The sequence below is a fragment of the Ylistrum balloti genome, unplaced genomic scaffold (assembly GCF_031769215.1).
Source record: "Ylistrum balloti isolate Yb309-2 unplaced genomic scaffold, AGI_CSIRO_Ybal_v1 Utg369880, whole genome shotgun sequence".
NCBI lineage: Eukaryota > Metazoa > Mollusca > Bivalvia > Pectinida > Pectinidae > Ylistrum > Ylistrum balloti.
Genome location: NW_026782018.1, coordinates 111399 through 134948, shown reverse-complemented (window position 1 = coordinate 134948; position 23550 = coordinate 111399). Strand labels below are relative to the sequence as shown.

Genomic DNA, 23550 nt, shown 5'->3' with positions numbered 1-23550 from the left:
ACACGCTACAATGTTCTATATATTTATAGAAATCTATACAGTGTGACATACCCGTTGTCGTTGATGTTGTTGTCCGCATCTCTTCTGGTATATCTATCAGGGTTCCATTACATTTCCCTACAACAACAGAGTGTCTTATCTTATCACTGAAACTAAGATTTAAGGGTTCGGTCTTCAGCCTGTATTTCTTGCTAGTGAATTACATCTGTTAACTTATCGATTTTTTAAGTCGTTAAACGTGTATATATAAGAAAGGTATCATATTGTAGATAAATACTCTGACTTATAACAGCAACAAATTTCTTTGTACTTTTACCGACTGTAAATATCAAAGATCTACATACGTATACATCACTATGAAAATATAATATGGGTTTAATGGATCATACTATCTGTATACTTCACATCTTTTTATACAATAATTGATCAACAAGTTTGTGATTTAGAATCATTTCACTCGAAAATGACCAGATTTACTATTGCAATACAAAATTAGCTTGAATAACATGATACTTACAGAGAGAAAAATCCTCCCTTTGACATTGCATTGTTATTAAAGGGTCAACCCAGAACTCCTCTTCCGTCATTGAACGGAAGGGAGGCATACACGTGCATTTTCCCGCTATGCATTTTGCTGGATATTCACATCCCATAGTTCCACACGATTCTCCTACGAAACTTGCCGAGGCAAGCTTGCATTGTCCTTGTAGTGTAGGAACGAAAGCGTCATAACATTGACAGGTCTCCAAACATCCGGAAAAAGGCGAAATACAGAGAGTCTCTTTTGGATGACATTGTTCACCAACCCTGGAAGCTAAATCAAGAACGATGAGGATGTTGCACATAATATTGAATAATGAGAAATAAATATTAACACACTTCAGAGACTTTTTTTTTATGAGATATAATTTTTTAAGAATCAGTATTAATTCAACAGAAGATTCAAAATCCGATGTAATATTTCTTTTTAATCTTAACGTACATGTTAAAGATTAGATACCTTTTATACAAGAAAATGAATCTCGCGAGACCATAAAGCCTACGTCACAGAGACACGTGAATCCTTTACAAGCATTCGGACGGCACATAGAGTTTGGTGGACAATGAGCATGGCTGGTACAGGAAGCATACACAGGGACGAAAGGAGAAGTAGTTGTCGTTGTGGGCGTGGTTGTCGTTGTTGTTGGAGTGGTTGTCGTTGTTGTGGGCGTGGTTGTCGTCGTTGTGGGCGTGGTTGTCGTCGTTGTTGGCGTGGTTGTCGTCGTTGTGGGCGTGGTTGTCGTCGTTGTTGGAGTGGTTGTCGTCGTTGCTGGAGTGGTTGTCGTCGTTGTTGGAGTGGTTGTCGTTGTTGTTGGCGTGGTTGTCGTAGTTGTTGGTGTTGTTGTCGTTGTTGATGGCGTGGTTGTCGTCGTTGTGGGCGTGGTTGTCGTTGTTGTTGGAGTGGTTGTCGTCGTTGTTGGCGTTGTTGTCGTCGTTGTTGGAGTGGTTGTCGTCGTTGTGGGCGTGGTTGTCGTCGTTGTTGGAGTGGTTGTCGTCGTCGTGGGCGTGGTTGTCGTTGTTGTTGGAGTGGTTGTCGTCGTTGTTGGCGTGGTTGTCGTCGTTGTTGGCGTGGTTGTCGTCGTTGTGGGCGTGGTTGTCGTTGTTGTGGGCGTGGTTGTTGTAGGCGTTGCTAAAAAATGACAACTCAGTTACAACAGTCAATTTATGTTTGAAGGAAGACTGTACAATGGTTATTCTCTCTAGCTAAAATATGTTTATTACGTCTGTGGCAATCTCACCCCAGCGCTGAGGTTTATAATAAGTAACCTTATATAATAGTGATTACAACTATAATACCACAAAACAAATAGAATGGATTCATTTGTAGTAATTAATAACATACACCTTGGTTGGTGTTTAGGAAACCTCCATTTACATATTTGAAATATCAAAAAGAAGAAAAAAATTGACATAGATCATATTTTTCATTAATATTTCTAAAACGATTACTGTCGTTTAAGAAAAAATTATAGGACTTTTTAATGTTTTATAATGATTTAAAATGATAGAATGCAATGAATTGGTATAAAATACGACGCTTGCCTTAAGAAATTACCTGATACGTCTTTTTAATGAATTTTACACTTGCTCAAAATTTACTTAAAGTCAATTGATTTTTTAAGATAATGACATTTCAGCATGCGGTATTCTTTATCATAAGGGAGCAAAATCCAGTTTAAGTCGAACCTCGTTATCTCGGAAACGTATAACTTGAATACCATTATTGTCGGTGTCTTCCTGACTTTACACAAGACATTCGAACTCACTTAAATTCGTTACTCGGTTATCTCGAAGTTTTCACATGATCCCGCTGAGTTCGAGATAATGAGGTTTTAGTGTATATATGATAGATGAATGATATTCGACGTTATCTTCATCTTTGTCCGAACAGATTAATATCAGTTATATCTTAATGCCGTTTTAGCATGTTTCCTATTTTTTCATGATGTGTTACCGTCTTTTAACTGACCTTTTAACATATAATATTAATTTTTAAAACAAATAATATTGATCTATCAATAGTATACAAAATCAAAAATCATAAATATTGGAAACTATAGTATTCATATTATTAGCAACCGGGGTTTGCTAGTAAACGAAAAATAGGAGTAATGAGGTAAAATGGATGATGTGTTCAGATCCTTTGAAAATGACGTGAAGTAGACAATAGAAGAGAAGAACAGATAAATATGATATAGCTTAGACAGATGTACAATTGGAGACGACATAAAACAAGAAACATTTAATTGAAAATACTGAAAAACAAACTGTAATGTTAGACGTCATGGGTGTACGTGATACGAAACATTGTAATTATGAAACAGAATCAAAGCAAGAATTCCAGATGACTGTGAATGAAAAAGAAATGATATCATTGGACATAAAGAAACAAACAAAATGTAATTATAAAAAAGGAAACAAGACGTGAATGAAATTAAACAGTGTTATTTACGAATCTTCACCTGATGCAAAATATTGCCCTACCGACTGTACTACCATTGTTCTAACAACCGGACAAAATCAAAACGACCAGACAATACCAACAAGTAGAGTAAACATGATAATTACCCCCCCCAACTCCAACCCCCCCAAACTCCACCCCTCCCCCTCCACCCCCGTCTCTTCCTCGAAAAAAAAATCTAAACTCAAATGCAATAAAGCTAGGATTGAATATAAATAAATCAAAGATTTACACGGAAACTCATGAAAAAGTACAAGAAGAATAAGACCAGGTGTTCCGTAAGAGTAAGCATCTCCTGCTTCAACGACGACACCCGTAATGTAAACCTTGGTCAAAGTTGGTGATGGGATTGGACGTTCTCAAATGAGAACAAGGTACATAACTACGAAAAATCAGGCAAACTATAACAAGCTCCATAAAGAACAATCACAATAGAATACAAAGCAAAGACATTTTATTTTCACATTTACACAGACAAAGAAAAAAAATAGAATAACATATATGCAATGTTTTTTAAATTTCAGATGATGATATAATTATACATAATCTTATTGTTTCTCTTACAGAGAAAATTGATATGAATAAATAAGATGAAAATGAAACAGAAGGAACTGAAGGAGACAGGAACGACTCCTCTGTAACATAATTCCGACCTAAAGTAGGTATTCTGGAGACAAATGTCTGTACCCTGGTTATGTGTTCTGTGCGGAAAATAATCACAAAATTTAAGGCAAATTAGGAGTATTTTGTATTTATTAGCCATGAATATGTTGTTAATATAATTCTAATAAAAACAGAGCGATGTCAGAGACATAACATGTTATCATACGACAAGGAACATATACAGAAACAATGTATTAAATACTTTGACAAAACCGGTTAATAAAAACGTATGCATAGCTATCGTTTATTGTGCTACAAACCATAACTTGATTTGCTGATTGAGAAGAAAACATCCCTTTATTTACCGATATGAAAAAATAATGAATTCTTAATATGAAGGTAAATATTCTGAGAAAATAAATATTGAATCATGGACTATTTTTTTTTATAAGATTGATGAAATTAACCTCTTACTAAAAAATGGAAATTTCGTGTCGAGATTCAGTCAACTATTGTGATATTCTCAACTACATGAAATATCACTTTCTATGGTGACGTCACAATGCATATTATGTCATTAAGCTATGACATCATGTTTGAAACAAAGGAAATCCCGAACCAATCACAGGGCCGCTAGGTGATTTTTCTCGTATGGTTAAAACAATATTATAGACTGGGGGTTTAAACACTAATAAAAGGAGAGTTACAGGATTAATAATATTTCAACATTTAAATTATTTCATTCACGAGTTGCTAGATCGTTGAGAAAAAAATAAACTATATTGTTTTTCTTGCATAGAAAGCTGCATTCGACTACCGTCTAGCAAATTTCAAATAATTTCATCGACATTACATATCTGTTACTCGGAGTTGTCTCCCCTTTACTTTCAAATTTGGTTGCTACTACATAAAAGATATTTCTTCAAATTTGACAAAATACTTTAATAGGTTTAGCTTGGTATCTTTAGTCCTTTCAAAACTTAAAGTCATAGATTAGTATACAAACTTTATTAGTAATCAAAATATTACGAGGTAAGGAGACAATTTCATTTTAATAGAAAAGTGGTTTGACTTGAACAAAACTTTAATGGTTAAAATAGTCTATTTATAAAGATAAATGTAAATTATTGGTTGTTGATTAACTTACTTGATCAGATTTGGCGAAAAACGACGTTATCTTTTACCAAAGCTTAAATGGTTTCTTTTAGAAATACAAAAATAGATATTTTTCTCGAGAATCATGATTTAAAAAAGGAAAATGAACAAATAAATCTTATAAAAATAAATTAAAAAATATCTATTTAATGAACAAATGAAAATATGAAAGACCTCTCTGAACATATGTATGTGGTAGTCATCAGTCGGCCCTGCAGCTTTACAGTTATTATACTTGGTGATGTAGCCACTCAGTCGGGCAACTGATCCAAATCTCGGAACTTGTATCTGATTCAAAGCCTTATCTCTGTCCAAAAACCCTGTCGCTGCCACGGAACCTTGTCTCTGACTCAGAACTTTGTCTCTGACTCAGAACCTTGTCTCTGCCTCAGAACTCTGACTTCGAACCTTGTCTCTGACTCCGAACCTTGTCGCTGACTCAGAACCTTGTCTCTAACTCAGAACCTTGTCTCTGAACCAGAACCTTGTCTCTTATTCAGAAATTTGTCTCTGACTCAGAACCTTGTCTCTGACTCAGAAACTTGTCCCTTATTCAGAACCTTGTCTCTGACTCAGAACCTTGTTTCTTATTCAGAACCTTGTCACTGACCTAGAACCTTGTCTCTGACTCAGAACTTTGTCTCTGACTCAGAACCTTGTCTCTTATTCAGAACCTTGTCTCTGACTCAGAACCTTGTCTCTGACTCAGAACCTTGTCTCTTACTCAGAACCTTGTCTCTTATTCAGAACCTTGTCTCTAACTCAGAACCTTGTCTCTTATTCAGAACCTTGTCTCTAACTCAGAACCTTGTCTCTTATTCAGAACCTTGTCTCTGACCCAGAACCTTGTCTCTTACTCAGAACCTTGTCTCTTATTCAGAACTTTGTCTCTTATTCAGAACCTTGTCTCTGACCCATAAACTTGTCTCTGACCCATAACCTCGTCTCCTAAGCTGCAGCCGAATGGGAAATGTACAAGTGCGTCCTTTTTACCATCAGACCGACCTACCGTCACGGTTTATCTCAATATTTGAGCATTATAAGATGCTAGGCGTGATATCCTCATTGGTCCGGCGCTAATAGACATTAACACAGTTACTCACAAACGGCACACAAAGGATGTGAGAGATTATGTTGTAACGGAATTCTAATTTTCATTCTGTTCACACATATAGCAAAATCATTATTTAAACTTATTCTTAATTTCACAAGAAAATATCAAAATTACAAAGAAATTAATTAAACAATAAACAAGAGCATCAATTTGCAAAACAAAGCATGCAGAGAATTCGTTCAACTATGAATTCAACATTCTCAAGAAGTTGCAAATCATTTCCGGCGTCACAAAATTAAAATAGAATTTTCAAAAAAGTATTAGCTGACGTGTTAGTAAGATCTTACTAGTTGAAACCCGAAATCGACGGAACTATGACAAAATATACTCAAACGAAGTATTCACCAGCAATCCACTAAATGTGCCGAGTATTTAGGGTTTCACTTGATCGAGGACATCCGTCATGTTAATGCAAACAAATAAATGTCGTTTGAATGGTTCTGTTTTTTATGTACATGGTTACGAAAGTGTGTGTGGCTTCACTTATGGGATGGTTACACTTGTGGGTGTGGTTACACTAGTGGGTGTGGTTACATTTTTGGGATTGGTTAAACTTGTAATTGTGGTTACACTGGTGTGTGTGGTTACACTGGTGGGTGTTTTTACATTGGTGGGTGTGGTTACGCTGGTTGGTGTTGTTACACTGGTGGATGTTGTTACACTGGTGGGTGTGGTTTCACTCGCGGGTGTGGTTATACTTGTAATTGTGGTGACACTGGTGGGTGTGGTTACACTGGTGGGTGTGGTTACACTGATGGGTGTTGTTACACTGGTGGGTGTGGTTACACTGGCGGGTGTTTTTACAATGGTGGGTGTGGTTACGCTGGCGGGTGTTATTACAATGGTGGGTGTGGTTACACTGGTGGGTGTGGTTACACTCGCGGGTGTGGTTATACTTGTAATTGTGGTTACACTGGTGGGTGTGGTTATACTTGTTATTGTGGTTACACTGGTGGGTGTGGTTACACTGGTGGGTGGGGTTCAGACGAATTCACGCAAGGGAAAAAGACATTTCTTCCGAAACCTGATCTACAAACAGACAATACAATTTCTGACCGTATTCATCACTCACAGAAGGTACTTTTTAAACGAGTAAGATATTAATGATTGTAAACGGTGTAACACTTACCTACACCGTTAGAAGTAACGCGCGCATTTTCATAAAACACAGTCTACACTCTGGGAATTCCGTTGTTCTTAAGATTGCAACTTAAACATATGATAGTTTATCATAAACCAATTACATCTATATATATTAATTAGATTTATAAATAGAGATGCACGTGCAATGTAGTTAATCCTGAAAAAAAAGGAAAAAAGAGCAAAAATGTTAATCCTCTACTTCTTCTTTTTTTTTTTTTTTTAATTATTTCTAATCTTTTTTGTTTGTACTACTTGGTCTGTGAATTGGGTCAAGGTGACACATTTACTCCGTGACCTATTTCTCCACTCCCTGTTCTTCTGGCTCTTTATCGATCTCCTCGTACATGACCTCTTCAGGGTTCAAGGACACGACAGAGCCGTAATAGGGACTGAACGATGAGAACGAAGACCCCCAAGTACTGTAGTCGTTTGTGTAAATAGGTGTGTTGAGACTTGGACGGGGAATTTTAAAATTATTCATCGATTCCGTCTCGGGTTTGACGGGGGTCGAAAGGGACTTTTGGACCTGACTTTCAGCATCTTTGGTGGGCGTTGCCCTGAAAAATATTGAAAAATGTCGTTAGGACAAAAATATATTCTCTCACACTGTATACTACACATATAGTTATTAATTAATTATATTTATTTATTTATTTATTATGCATTTATTGATCAAAATAAGATACATTTTGTATTTCTGTTACTAGGAAGGTACATTAAAGTGTAGTGGTGATTTCAGATGTCTTGTATGTGCATTCTAAATGCATTTTTCACTAAATCATTGCTTTTGCTCTAAAAATATACATTTTTCATGCAAATAGATATATCTATTTCACTGTCTCTTTCCACGAACTCATTTGTGAACAATAAAACATCGACAAAATAATTTTACAGGTTATTAGAAAATCAAAAGAAAATCAAGTTTTGATATATTCTGGCCAGCGGGCTTACCGTTTCGTCCTCCTTTTTCTCCTTCCACACGTTAACATAACAAGACAAAGCATATTAACTAAGAAAACAAACCCTGCGACAGACGGTATGATGAATATCTCTGAAAAAAAAAACGGAAAGAAATATCAGATATTAAAGTATTCATAATGAATAAGAAGAAAGTGTTTTCATATTTATACAGTTATATTAACGGAGTAAACATCAAAACAACAACAAATAATAAACTGACAGGAAAACAGAATTTTAGTTCAAATTCAAAGATTAAACGAGAGCACAGTACGAACGGAAATGCCCGGAGACTCCTGTAAGAATATAAGGAGAATAACTATAGGTGTCTCAGAACGAAAAAAAAGCATTTTTTTCTAAATCGAAGACACCCGGCAGGTAAATCTTGGTAAATTCAAGTAAATTATGACATTTTATTTTCTTATGAATAATTAGTAAATGTTACGTCATCAATTTGTGTGAAGTTTGCTGATGACGTTTCGCTCACAAACAAATGACGTAAACATCAATAACTGTTCACAAGGGCAGATAAGTCCACATTACCAGACAACGGGGAATGGATGCTTAAAGAAAACTGTCATTGTGTGTTAAAATACCGAAATACCCCATTCAGCTGTAGTGTAAGATAGTCATGTTAAACTTAAAGACAAGGAAAGTATGTCGTCGTTTCTGAAGTGAAAAATCTCACATGGGCCTGTATTTTTTTTTGTCCTGTTTCTACAGCATTGAGATCGGTTCCTGTATCAGAACATGTACGTTAACAGCATTAAATAGACAGAGATCAGAAGGGAAAATATGAAAATAAAATTAATTTACTACAATAACTACTGAGATTTAACCATCTGAAAGAATATAATTCAAATCTCAGAACACCTGACTTCAATATGTTATATTTCAACTGGTATTTTGAGTGTTACTTACCGAGGCCTCCATTCTGAACGGGAGATATATTTGAAGCAGATTCGCTTGCATTCCCTTTGAGTGCTGTAAGAAAAAATAACACGTGATTATATATCAGTAAGCCAAGTAATGTAAATTGTGTTTATATATGTTTCTCATTGTTTGAAATTTCATGTAGTGATTAATTAAAATAGTTTCATTGTTTCAAACATACCTAGACGAAGTATTCAATACAGTATTTTAATCGCTGATTTCGTTTACCATATTATAATATTTTTGAAATGTGGTTCATAACAGAATGAACGCCATGCTGTCATATATGTAATCGACAATGTCTACAGGGGCATTTATATGGTGGTAATGCCACGTAAAAATTTAAATTCTCAAGCGAAACATATTAAAAGTGCAAAAAAAGTAAAATATTTTCATTTCTTATTTCCATTTTCAGCTAAATCTTTTTGATAATTATGTACAACAAACATATTTTCTTTTATTGGTAAAGAGGAATAGATAAAATGGATTTATTTATGTAGTGTGATAAAGCAGTATGTTTTCTTTTCAAAATTATTTTTGACGAATATAAGTATGCATATTAAACTGTTAATATTTTATTTTTTGTTTTATTTTTGTATATTCTGAACGCCTCGTACATTACGATAATATATTCAACATGTAACGCCTGTTAATACTATATTACCATATAGATCAAGTTTTACATATATAAAGACACGCAAATATTGGTATATACATATGTGCAAGGTTACAAATGTATAAGCACGCTGAATGTTTCTGTTCCATGAATGAGAAACTTTCATTCTTGATTTATAAAATCAGAGAAAAAAAATTACATTTCTTACCAAGTTAATGTTTTTGTAAGCAGAATTTCCGAAACAAAAATTAAAAATAAATTTCATTTCAAATTAGATTTTACAGTTTGTTTAATATGGAAAAAAGAAAAAGTCGCGCGGACTATGCTTTACTCTCTCCGTGACAGATTACGCTATATATCACGTGGTTATACATAACGATGTATCGTATGGTAACGATAGGCTACAGTGTTTTGTTCGTTCATTTTCACATTAACAAAACTAGACGTCTTTAATGTAGGACGAAATCTGATAGAAACCAGATACTGTGTGGTATCAGTAATAATATAAATCTACATAAATCCGGAACATAGTCTAAATAAATGGTTTTACTTTAATACAAAATTATTCTTACTTCTGAAAAAAACTTCCTGACTCTTAATTATACGATTTATTAATTAATAAATCGTTATTTTTTTCACTTAAATGTAATTACGTTATCAACTATATAACGATTATCAAATTTTGTTGATGAATCAGTCATTTTGTATATAATGAAAAAGACATATTTTGAAATGTAATTCAGCAAAGAGTGAAAATGTTTAAGATTTAGTCAGTGAAGAGAAGTAGTATGTATTATGGAAATAACAATGAGTACAAAAGATACATCATGCTTATATTATTAGTATTGTATGGTTTGTTAGCCAACACAGCAAGTGTAATTAACATGCAGGTCAAAAAGCTACAGAGCATACAGCACGTCATAGACACAATATACAACACGTCATAGACACAATATACAACACGTCATAGACACAATATACAGCACGTCATAGACACAATATACAGCACGTCATAGACACAATATACAGCACGTCATAGACACAATATACAGCACGTCATAGACACAATATACAGCACGTCATAGACATAATATACAACACGTCATAGACACAATATACAACACGTCATAGACACAATATACAACACGTCATAGACACAATATACAACATGTCATAGCGACAATATACAACACGTCATAGACACAATATACAACACGTCATAGACACAATATACAACACGTCATAGACACAATATACAACACGTCATAGACACAATATACAACATGTCATAGCGACAATATACAACACGTCATAGACATAATATACAACACGTCATAGACACAATATACAACACGTCATAGACACAATATACAAACACATAGATGATTAGCGGCAAACACAATTTCGTATAGCAAGCTTCAAGTAGTTTTCTGCTCGAATCCGCGATCAAATCATATGTTATGATTTTATTAAAATAGTAAACACCAATCATTAATGTTTTCATCGGATTTTTTTCCGGTCAATTACCAAGGTTTAATAATTTAGGCGCTTGGCGCCATTGACGAGTCCTAGAAGGACGAGACCACTGTGTGGTGCAGCATCACTGACAAGTCCTAGAAGGACGAAACCACTGTGTGATGCAGCATCCCTGACGAGTCCTAAAAGGACGAAACCTCTGTGTGATGCAGCATCAATGACGAGTCCTAGAAGGACGAAACCACATTATGATGCAGCATCATTAACGAGTCCTAGAAGGACGAAACCACTGTGTGATGCAGCATCACTGACGAGTCCTAGAAGGACGAAACCTCTGTGTGATGCATCATCACTGACGAGTCCTAGAAGGACGAAACCTCTGTGTGATGCATCATCACTGACGAGTCCTAGAAGGACGAAACCACTGTGTGATGCAGCATCACTGACAAGTCCTAGAAGGACGAAACAGCTGTATGATGTAACATCACTGACGAGTCCTAGAAGGACGAAACAGCTGTATGATGTAACATCACTGACGAGTCCTAGAAGGACGAAACCACTTAGACATCTGTATCTAATTCTAAATAAGTATTGAACAGGTTCTAATTTCTTGCGTGTCTTTTGTCCAACCGCTTTAAGATCGTTCAAGCACAAACTTTCTATGCAAGATACACGTTTCATTTTCCCTTATAGCACCCCATGCCAATCTCGCTCTAATTCTGTATAAAACTTGTTTGATCTATGGTTAAGGGGCATTTGAATATCAATGAACATAAAAAAACCAATAGTGTAGCAGATATCTGTACACACGATAGGTCAGCGTGTATCCGTCAATATAAACACGATAGGTCAGCGTGTATCTGTCAATATAGACACGATAGGTCAGCCTGTATCTGTCAATATAGACACGATAGATCAGCGTGTATCTGTCAATATAGACACGATAGATCAGCGTGTATCTGTCAATATAGACACGATAGGTCAGCGTGTATCTGTCAATATAGACACGATAGGTCAGCGTGTATCTGTCAATATAGACACGATAGATCAGCGTGTATCTGTCAATATAGACACGATAGATCAGCGTGTATCTGTCAATATAGACACGATAGGTCAGCGTGTATCTGTCAATATAGACACGATAGATCAGCGTGTATCTGTCAGCACGATAGATCAGCGTGTATCTGTCAATATAGACACGATAGGTCAGCGTGTATCTGTCAATATAGACACGATAGATCAGCGTGTATCTGTCAATATAGACACGATAGATCAGTGTGTATCTGTCAATATAGTCACGATAGGTCAGCGTGTATCTGTCAATATAGACACGATAGGTCAGCGTGTATCTGTCAATATAGACACGATAGATCAGCGTGTATCTGTCAATATAGACACGATAGATCAGCGTGTATCTGTCAATATAGACACGATAGATCAGCGTGTATCTGTCAATATAGACACGATAGGTCAGCCTGTATCTGTCAATATAAACACGATAGGTCAGCGTGTATCTGTCAATATGACACGATAGATCAGCGTGTATCTGTCAATATAGACACGATAGGTCTGCGTGTATCTGTCAATATAGACACGATAGGTCAGCGTGTATCTGTCAATATGACACGATAGATCAGCGTGTATCTGTCAATATAGACACGATAGGTCAGCGTGTATCTGTCAATATAGACACGATAGGTCAGCGTGTATCTGTCAATATAGACACGATAGGTCAGCGTGTATCTGTCAATATAGACACGATAGGTCAGCCTGTATCTGTCAATATAGATACGATAGGTCAGCGTATATCTGTCAATATAGACACGATAGATCAGCGTGTATCTGTCAATATAAACACGATAGGTCAGCGTGTATCTGTCAATATAGACACGATAGGTCAGCGTGTATCTGTCAATATAGACACGATAGGCCAGCCTGTATCTGTCAATATAGACACGATAGGTCAGCGTATATCTGTCAATATAGACACGATAGGTCAGCGTATATCTGTCAATATAGACACGATAGGTCAGCGTGTATCTGTCAATATAGACACGATAGGTCAGCGTGTATCTGTCAATATAGACACGATAGGTCAGCGTGTATCTGCCAATATAGACACGATAGGTCAGCGTGTATCTGTCAATATAGACACGATAGGTCAGCCTGTATCTGTCAATATAAACACGATAGGTCAGCGTGTATCTGTCAATATAGACACGATAGGTCAGCCTGTATCTGTCAATATAGTTTGTTTCACTACAAGTTTTGTTCATTGTACTGCTCCTATTTTGTGGCATTTTTTTTTGCGAAGTTATCCTCAGTGCGAAATTCCATAAAAAGGAGTTTTACATTCTAATCATGATGTGATTGCAAAGAGGTTGTTGACAATCGCGAAGTCACGATGATATCTCTGAGTATATGCCCTGTACATTCAATCTAAATTAATGCAAATTTATGCACAGGGATCCGAACCATACATCAGGCAGAAGAGCGGAGTGAATATATCTAAACAATTGTCACTACCTGCCTCCAAATAATAATGATAAATAATACACTATAACGCCCCCCCCCTCCCACCCCTTGGTGATAATATCATATTTATAACATATCTTTATTACATAAACCCAACTCATTAAATGGATAATTTTAAAGTCAAAGTTAGATAACTGTTGATATCTAAATACCTGTTTTAAAAAACGTGTTCTGTGTATAACGTCAGTTTGTTGCTAGGCGAAGCACATTGTACCTGTAATCCAGGTGTGCACAAACTTCGTGGTTTAGTAGGTGAACTGGTAAAATGTCACGTGGTTGGGCGTGGAACCTCGACCATAGTGCATCTTGTGTTTGTGCACTTTGTTGAATTTTTTTTTATTATTGTTTCGTTAAAACTATATTAATGTTTCAGACGTCAACGAGTACACATAATTTTCTTATTCATGCTTAGAGAGACTACAATAGGTCCATAGGTTCTGTATCGCTCACTTGGCTTGGTTTGGCTGAATATGATCTGTCTGAACTAAAGGGATAGGAATTCTGAACTTTTTTTTATTATATCAATTTCCCTACTGGGACCTCTATTGATGTCCCGTTTGTTCAGTAATGTGTTCACCCAAGAATGTTTTAGACCAAATTGGGACAAAAACCTGTCACTAAATCAAAGGAAGGAATTGAAAACATATACTCTATTTTCCATATTGAGCACTCCCTCCTTTTATCTGAAGGGACACAGATTCATTTTCTATACAAAATTGATCATCGATGGAATAAGGATTTTGATCGAATTGGTTATATTTCTAATATTGGGCCCCATCCCACTAACCCGATGTTTATACAAACTTGCGCCCTCCCACCCAGCGATGCTTCAGACCAATTTGTGACCGCATTCTGACATATTCTTTGCTGAAGAAGACGGATTTAAAGAAGATTGGCTCTATTTTCCCTACTGGACCCCGTCTTTCCTAGTCCAAGGACCTATAGTTTATACAAAATTGATTTCTCTTTACCAAGGGATGCTTTTAACCAAAATAGGAGAGAATACATTAATTTCTACAGATAAAAAACTACAACCAATTTGCTATATTTGTATTTTTGGCCCCACCCCTCAGTCACGGATGGGGTTTGACCCACAATCTATCAAAAAATGCCCCTTCTTAAATGATGCCTCTTACCAAATTTAGTAAAAATCCTCTCAGTCTTTTATGACTGGTAGTGTTTTAAAGAAATTATGGACGGACGACGGATGTCAAGCTAAAGAACAAGCACACCCTGTTGCTTTAGAATGGAAAATTTACATTAAATTCCAAAAGAAAAATGAAGTTGACAATTTCTAAAAACAAAGAAATAATTAGATAAATGAATAAGTACATTTTTTCTTATTTCACTTCATGTGTTTAAATGTATGTCTTTCTTATTTTTGCAGAGAACATACAGAAAAAATTGTAACATATTTATTTTCATTTTAAGAATTATAAAATTAAAGATAACCCAAATTTATTATTTAAAGATCTTGTGATGGAATAAAGATTAATATGTACTGGTATGTTATAAACGATCGCGGTGTAATTATGTTGATATCCCCCTCATCTCCCCCATCCTACCACCCCCACCCACCCCTACCCACCCCCACCCGACCTCCACCCAAACCCCCACCACCCTCGCACACACACACTCACCACTATAGCGTTTTAAATAATTTATATAGAATCTGTATATATACAGTGTTTTGTAGCGACAACAAAGCAGCGTGACGTACAAGCCAGATATGACATCAACATCGCTTGGACAACTTACCTTCAGAGTTACAGTTAAGTAGCACTTCTTTTTCCGTCAGAAAAAAACACCCGACTGAACCATACATTTATTTTCGTTCGGTGATTTCCTTCTTACAGTAAAAAAAGGGTGCAATGTATCAGTTTCATTGTAAAATCCACCAGTCTTTAAAAAAATCACTAAATCTCGGCTCACGAAAGTTTAAGTGGTTGAATGGTGAATCATGGATGGAATACACACAGTGTATATACTACACTGTGTATTAACCCTGTACGACATTTCGATGCTTTGTTTGGGAGGGAATTTAAAACTAATAATTCAGAGTTATATTATGAAAGGAAGTATGAGTTTGTTTCTATTTCTGTATGGTATCTGAGACATCGAAAATCGTCGTGTAACTGATAAAAATAAACTCGAGTTTTTCTCGCAACGATTCTAATATGGTCGGTACGAGTTAAGCAGCTTTGATTTCCGATTAAAAAAACTCATCACATCGCCTGTACCGTAAATACATCACAGGAAGCCGATCGTCACAGATATGCAACCAGTAACATCTAACAGAATTTACCTTACTAAAATATTTTTAGTTTGTATTTTTAATTTGTGACACGTTGTGACATTTGAATAAATACATTTATTAGTCTCGATTTGACATTGAGCACGTCACTATTTCGGTAAAATTAAAAGAAAAGCGATTCGTTATCGACTCGGTTTTCAGAGACAATACTAAAAAAACTCCGGTATCGATTTGCGCATGTATCGGTGGTAACTACTTCCGGTGTATCCAATGGAGCAAAATAGTATTTGTTCCGAAAAATAATACTAGTAACACCTTGAAACACACCTTGTATATCAGTTTGCATGCTCAGGGAATATAAAAACAAGAAAGGTGTATTAGCAGAAGGAGTCTAGCTAGTGGCGGGATTTTACGGGATACAACAAGTTGTATATTAGTTATCGGAAGGTCATTATCAGGTTCACACATGAAACTGGAGGTATGTTGTTGTCTTCTGTGTTCGTAGGTGATGAGGCAGGAATTAAGGTCATTAATGGTTAATATGTGATAAAACATGGAGGACTTCTTCTCGAGGTTCACAAATGGAAATATCAGAAAGGGGGTCAAAGTGAAGTTCATGAGAACTACAACATAAAGGGAGGTCAATATGGGGATCACAATTCACACAGCAAAAAGAGGGTTAATATAGGGCTCATACGTCACACAGCAAAAAGGGGGTCAATATGGGGATCACACGTCACACAGCAAAAAGGGGGTCAATATGGGGATCACACGTCACACAGCAAACAGAGGGTCAATATGGGGATCACACGTCACACAGCAAAACGGGGGGTCAATATGGGGATCACGCGTCACACAGCAAAAAGGGAGTCAATATGGGGATCACACGTCACACAGCAAAAAGGGGGTCAATATGGGGATCACATGTCACACAGCAAAAAGGGAGTCAATATGGGGATCACACGTCACACAGCAAAAAGGGGGTCAATACTGGGCTCACTAGTCACACAGCAAAAAGGGGGTCAATATGGGGATCACACGTCACACAGCAAAAAGGGGTCTATATGGGGATCACACGTCACACAGCAAAAAGGGGGTTAATATGGGGATCACATGTCACACAGCAAAAAGGGGGTCAATATAGGGATCACACGTCACACAACAAAAAGGGGGTCAATATGGGGATCACACCTCACACAGCAAAAAAGGGGGTCAATATGGGGATCACACGTCACACAGCAAAAAGGGGGTCAATATGGGGATCACATGTCACACAGCAAAAAGGGGGTCAATATAGGGATCACGCGTCACACAGCAAAAAGGGAGTCGATAGGATGATCACACGTCACACAGCAAAAAAAGGGGGTCAATATTGGGCTCACTAGTCACACAGCAAAAAGGGGGTCAATATGGGGCTCACACGTCACACAGCAAAAAGGGGGTCAATATGGGGATCACACGTCACACAGCAAAAAAAGGGGGTCAATATGGGGCTAACACGTCACACAGCAAAAAGAGGGTCAATATGGGGCTCACACGTCACACAGCAAAAAGAAGGTCAATATGTGGCTCACACGTCACACAGCAAAAAGAAGGTCAATATTGGGCTCACACGTCACAAAGCAGAAAGAGGATCAATATGGGGCTCACACGTCACACAGCAAAAAGAAGGTCAATATTGGGCTCACACGTCACACAGCAGAAAGGGGGTCAATATGGGGATCACACGTCACACAGCAAAAAGAGGGTTAATATTGGGCTCACACGTCACACAGCAGAAAGGGGGTCAATATGGGGCTTACACGTCACACAGCAGAAAGGGGGTCAATATGGGGGATCACATGTCACACAGCAAATAGAGGGTCAATATGAAGAATCCCAACGCTTAAAGATTAAAACGAAATATCAAGCTAGATTTGGTCCCAGCGGGAAAATACGCGTCCAGGACTCTATGTCCTACCGAAACAATAATAGGATATATAAAAGATATTCGTTCGATATATTATTTTGTGCATGCTTCTGGTAATAGGTAGTCATAGTTAATCATCTAGGAGAATGGAGACGGTTAATAAGCCAATCAATTGAGTAACCTCTATTATTTAATATATTGAATCACATATCACTTACTTGTTGTTGTAGGAGTTGTCGTGGTAGTTGTAGGAGTTGTCGTGGTAGTTGTAGGCGTTGTCGTGGTAGTTGTAGGAGTTGTCGTGGTAGTTGTAGGCGTTGTCGTGGTAGTTGTAGGAGTTGTCGTGGTAGTTGTAGGCGTTGTCGTGGTAGTTGTAGTGGTAGTTGTAGGTGTTGTAGTGGTAGTTGTAGGTGTTGTAGTGGTAGTTGTAGGTGTTGTAGTGGTAGTTGTAGGTGTAGTGGTAGTTGTAGGTGTTGTAGTGGTAGTTGTAGGTGTTGTAGTGGTAGTTGTAGGTGTAGTGGTAGTTGTAGGTGTAGTGGTAGTTGTAGGTGTTGTAGTGGTAGTTGTCGTGGTAGTTGTAGGAGTTGTCGTGGTAGTTGTAGGCGTTGTCGTGGTAGTTGTGGGAGTTGTGGTAGTTGTGGGAGTTGTCGTGGTAGTTGTAGGAGTTGTCGTGGTAGTTGTGGGAGTTGTCGTGGTAGTTGTGGGAGTTGTCGTGGTAGTTGTGGGAGTTGTCGTGGTAGTTGTGGGAGTTGTCGTGGTAGTTGTAGGCGTTGTCGTGGTAGTTGTAGGAGTTGTCGTGGTAGTTGTAGGAGTTGTCGTGGTAGTTGTGGGAGTTGTCGTTGTGGTTGTAGGAGTTGTCGTGGTGGTAGTTGTAGGCAATAACCCAGGCGGTATTTCTATTTCAGTTCCGTTGCAGGTATCTAAAGAACAGAATATATATCCTTTGTATATTTTCCCAGTCATCCATTATGTAGCTTCAAATATTTTTTCAAGTAATTTGTTAATGTTTTCGGTTTGTTTTTATTGCAGCATCTTTTAAAATTCTATAATTTATGTGAATTTCCTTTCAAATTTCTACAGAACAGAATGAATTTAGTTAACATTTACGTTGTAGCATTTCCTTGAATTCTCTACCCTTCATTACCTCGTTTAATTATATTTTAGTTAAACACACGTTTGTAGTGAGAGTTTGAATTTTCACTTACGTATGGAATACGTGATATTGTGACATTGCAATGGACTGACAGGATCCAACCAGAATTCTTCCTCGGAAATTTCCCTGTAAGGAGCCTCACAAACACATCGACCGTTTTTGCACACGGACGGATATAAGCAATCACGCATTACTCCGCATGATTCTCCCATGTATGCGACATCCGGCAGTTTACACCTGCCGTCATCCGTCCGCAGAAATACTTCGAAACACTCACATGTATCACGACACAGAGAGAATGGAGACATGCATTTCGTCGTAAACCAGTCGCATTTTTCACCCATACGTTTAGCTGCAACACAAAAAAGAAAAATGTGGATCAGGTACATTGATTAAAAGAAACAAGATTATATTTGATTAAAAAGTGCAATAAGTAAGGCCAAGCCAACCAGATATGACATGAAACATAGACTTGTAAAAATGAAGGTTACACAGGAAGATTGACAAATGGAAAATATGGGAAATAGGACGCATGTTAATGAAATAAAACGTTAGAAATACGACGTATGTTCATGAATGGCAAGCGTCTTTTTATGTCTCAATGGCACCTGTTACTAAACATACGAAAATACCAACATACTAACATACCATAAATTCAAATTCAATAAAGTTATGGTAAAATATGAAGATAAAAACAAAGTTACATGGAGACTCCTGAAAAAGTACAATGAGAATAAGACCAGGTGTTCCAGAAGAGTAAGCTTCTTCTGTCCCATCGACGCCACCTGTCATTGAAATCTTGGTAAATCCAAGAAAATCAAGTGTTAAACAAAGGAAGCATAAGGCGTACTGACGAGAATAGATCACATTATATTGTACAAGGAAATTATCCAACGAGATCACGATAATAAAACAAACATGCATCACCCTTGGCATTTTAAAAAGATTTCATAACATTGTGAATGCAATACAAGCATGTTAAGTTGATTGATGAATTATCATATTCATTTCAAAATTTATTCAGTTTTGTGTTTTTTTTTTTTTTCTTGTCTTCATATTTACAGTTTTAATCTCTGTAAACACGGGTGATATGAAGATTGTATAAAAGACCAAATGATTAACACCATTTGATACAATGGTTATGTTATCTGGTGCGGACTTGATGTGACAGTTGAAAACTAAACGACACAACAATCACATGGTTTGTGCATAAAATTGACGTGTAATATAAACGATATACGATCGTTTGTTATATACACATCTCTGATAAAAGTCAGAAAACGTTTATGGGGTAACTTTTTTCCTCTAATTGATTTTCTTCCCTATTAAATCGACACACAATAAGATGACACTGCTCTCAAGTCCAATACACATGTGTACTATCAGTGATCAAGGAAAACGTATCTCTCCGAAACTCAACAATTTTACAAATATCAACATGAGACTTTGTTCAGGGATGTCTTATAACCATATTGCCAATACATCGTTTGATGTCGCTAACTTCTAAAGGTATTTTAGGTAATAGTGTCTGAAGATGTACCACGATTACCCATGGTATTTGTGTAAAACGTACACCTCTCGTCTGACCGCATGGCTACCAACCTCCCACCACAACGTCAAAAGGCTTTATTACTACATTATGCTGGCGAGGAGGTACAGGACATTTTTAGCACGCTCCCATTAGCTGTGCCTGAAGCGGATGAACAACTCCATATGTACAAACAAGCCGTTGATGCTTTCGAAACTTATTTCACGCCACAGGAAAGCCCTTGAGTACGAACGTTACAAATTTAGACCAGCAAAACAAAAGGAAGGAGAGGATATCATGACATGCAGTACTAGGCTACGGAAACTCGGTGAAAATTGTGAATTTTTCGAGTTAGAGGAGGAGATTAAGTCTCAAATTATTCAGTCGTGTTCTTCCTGTCGTTTAAGAAAACGTATTCTAAGGGATGGTGAAGTGTCATTAGAGAATATCCTGAAACTTGCACGTGCTCTAGAATTAAGTGACGAACATACAAAGGACATAGAGAAACGGCCAGGACAAATCCATGTAGTAAACAGAGATTGCGGATGAGGCAAGCAAGGACGACACGATCCAGGAAGTGATTGAGAAAATTGTGTCCGGCAAATTGCACTCTTATCGGAATGCCCCAAAGAAACAATTAGCCAGGCTGAAAGGAGATCTTCCTGTTATGTTTCTAGGCAAAGTTAGTTTTGTTATTGTTAATAGTGTTCCGTTGATATTCAGTGACATTTTAAGCATTTTTTTTAAATTCTTTAAAGTTTCGGTTATGTTGAACAGACAGTTACTTAGGACAAAGTATTCCTTTTCCATTTCATGGATTAATGTAGTTCATGCTTCTATTCAGCGAAGAAAAACAAAGACATTATTTTCGAGTTCATAGTTTAATAGTTAAAAAATCACAATAGTTAAGGATAACGTGTAATTTCTTTTGACAAAGGGAGAGATGTATTGTCCTAATCCGGACTGCCCGGCTCCGGATCCTAGTTTACATAGTACCTTCCTGGTTCTATATAAGCCTCCTTCTGAATACACAGCATGGCGACTACACTCGTCTTGTTTACTACACAACATAACACTACAATACTTTCGCTGATTATCACCTGATGCCGACTTTTTGATAGACTGCTAAGAATATATGACAATAATCCCCAACTTTTGTGCATTCCGCCATATTGTTCCGTCTCGGAGAATGCACTGCAAACCAGAGCAATGCTAGTTCCTGACTTACACCAAATTCAATTTGATGAATATTTTCATGAACACCTGGTCAATTTTGTAAAGTTTGCAGTATTATATCTAATTGTCGTATAGCGGCACGCATGACGCTGTTTCGAAAGATGACGGCACTGTTTATAGCATAGAGCCGTCCCTAGGTGTCACTGGTAGATATTTCTACCTATCAGAACGTTAGGATTGGTACTATAAATTCTTAACATTCATTTAGTTGTCGACCGGGACGATTTTCTGCTCTAAAACGACCTGAAATAGTATTGAATAGTATTACCATATCGTGATGTAGGTCTTTTTTTTTTTGTTCTTTTCAAATTTAGAATTCGAACTAAGGACCTCTAGTTTACTAACCTGACGCTCAACCGATCGAGTATTTATCAGGGTTACAACTCTGCTTCTACGAAAAACCTCGCCCTCGAGTTGTCTGGCGGGTTACAGCGGTACTTGTGGAAGTAAGTACTTTTCTCCTAGTCCCTACTAGGGCGCCAATGTAACAGATTTTTCATCTTAATGCCAGCACTAGGATTCGAACTCGGGACCTCTGACTTACTAGTCTGACGCTCAACCGGTCGAGCTAAAGTGAAGTTCCTTAAGCGGAGTGAAATTAATTGTCAAGAAATCGGTCACCTGATTGTGTGTAAATACCACATAATTAACGACATACAGAAAAAAAATATACGTTTTAGCAATATTGCTTATCGAACATGTTTATCAGTGTATACATATTTATGTTATGATTATAACCCGTGGGAAGAGATGAAGTGATTAAACACACGGCCCCTCAGTCCATTGTTTCCATGGTGATCACAATAAACCATTTAATAACGTACCTGATGACCTGTATAGACAAAGTATGTAATATATATGCACAGAGCGTCTATCAAACATCGAGAAATGTCAGAAATATGCCCTAATTAATTACAGGTCGTTAAAGGGTGTTTTGATAGGTGGTAATTGATCACCCGAATATCAACTCTATATATAGTCGATAATGACGTCATAGATATTGTCAATTACAAATACACTTAGGAATCTCATTTTATTAATATTACAACTGTGTTATAGGAAACAACGTGATATTCATTTTTGTTAATGATTATAGAAATTAATCCACTTTAATACAGCTCCCTCTATGTTTACAACGCTTAGAAACAATACAAAAATTCAAATAACATAAGTATTTGTTAAAACAGTGTTTTAAAGTCTAAAACCTATATGACTGGTAATTGTTGAATCAGTGCAGATGTACAAATACATACACATTTGCATTCGGTATAAACGTCGCCCCGCACAGGTAGATAAATTACAAGTTATCTGTGTATAGGACGACAAAGCCTTTACACGAGGTTGATAGCTCTAACCATCGGGTTTGCAATATCCTTATTTTTGGACACCCAGCTTCTTAATAGCACATGGTTAACTGTCCATTTGAATGTCCTATGTAACCCAAGTTTACGAGGTCATGATATCATATTTTGTCATGTATAACATAAACTTGAATATTTTCTGCAGTAATTGTGATATAGATAAACAAAAACAAAATGTACAGGTTTATCTAATTATACATGTATACAACTCCTGTATCTGTGAGAGTAAACTAAAAATTGAAAATTACATATCAATTGGAAAATATATATTTCGTGCTGATAAAATGAATCATATCTAGAAATCACCAAATACAAGGAGTAAATATGTCATTAAGAAACACAAACAAACAAACGACACAAGCAAACAAAATTACAAAAATTTCTGGTAACTTTACATACCCGCTAAACAACGGTCCCTGTCGTCACTAGCAACATACCCCTCCAAACAACGGCACGTGTATCCATCGCACGCGCTAGGCTGGCATTTAGCGTGACTTGGACACTCGGAATGGGACTTGCACCTTTTGTATATTTGTAAAGTACCTGAAATGAAAATAAAAAAACATTTTAGGTATA

General features: G+C 36.9%; 2 protein-coding genes across 2 annotated transcripts; both read right to left on the bottom strand.

Moving 5' to 3' along the window:
* Positions 1-1065: 1065 nt before the first annotated feature.
* Positions 1066-3039, bottom strand: LOC132546249 (GATA zinc finger domain-containing protein 14-like). Its single transcript, XM_060209958.1, has 2 exons — positions 2993-3039; positions 1066-1669 (listed from the first exon to the last, which is right to left on the bottom strand). The coding sequence occupies exons 1-2, from the start codon at positions 3037-3039 to the stop codon at positions 1066-1068; spliced, it is 651 nt and encodes a 216-aa protein (XP_060065941.1).
* Positions 3040-7311: 4272 nt separating this feature from the next.
* LOC132546248 (uncharacterized) lies at positions 7312-20441 on the bottom strand. The gene is made up of 6 exons (XM_060209956.1): positions 20399-20441; positions 18902-19201; positions 17915-18616; positions 8895-8957; positions 8040-8067; positions 7312-7573 (listed from the first exon to the last, which is right to left on the bottom strand). The coding sequence occupies exons 1-6, from the start codon at positions 20439-20441 to the stop codon at positions 7312-7314; spliced, it is 1398 nt and encodes a 465-aa protein (XP_060065939.1).
* Positions 20442-23550: the final 3109 nt, after the last annotated feature.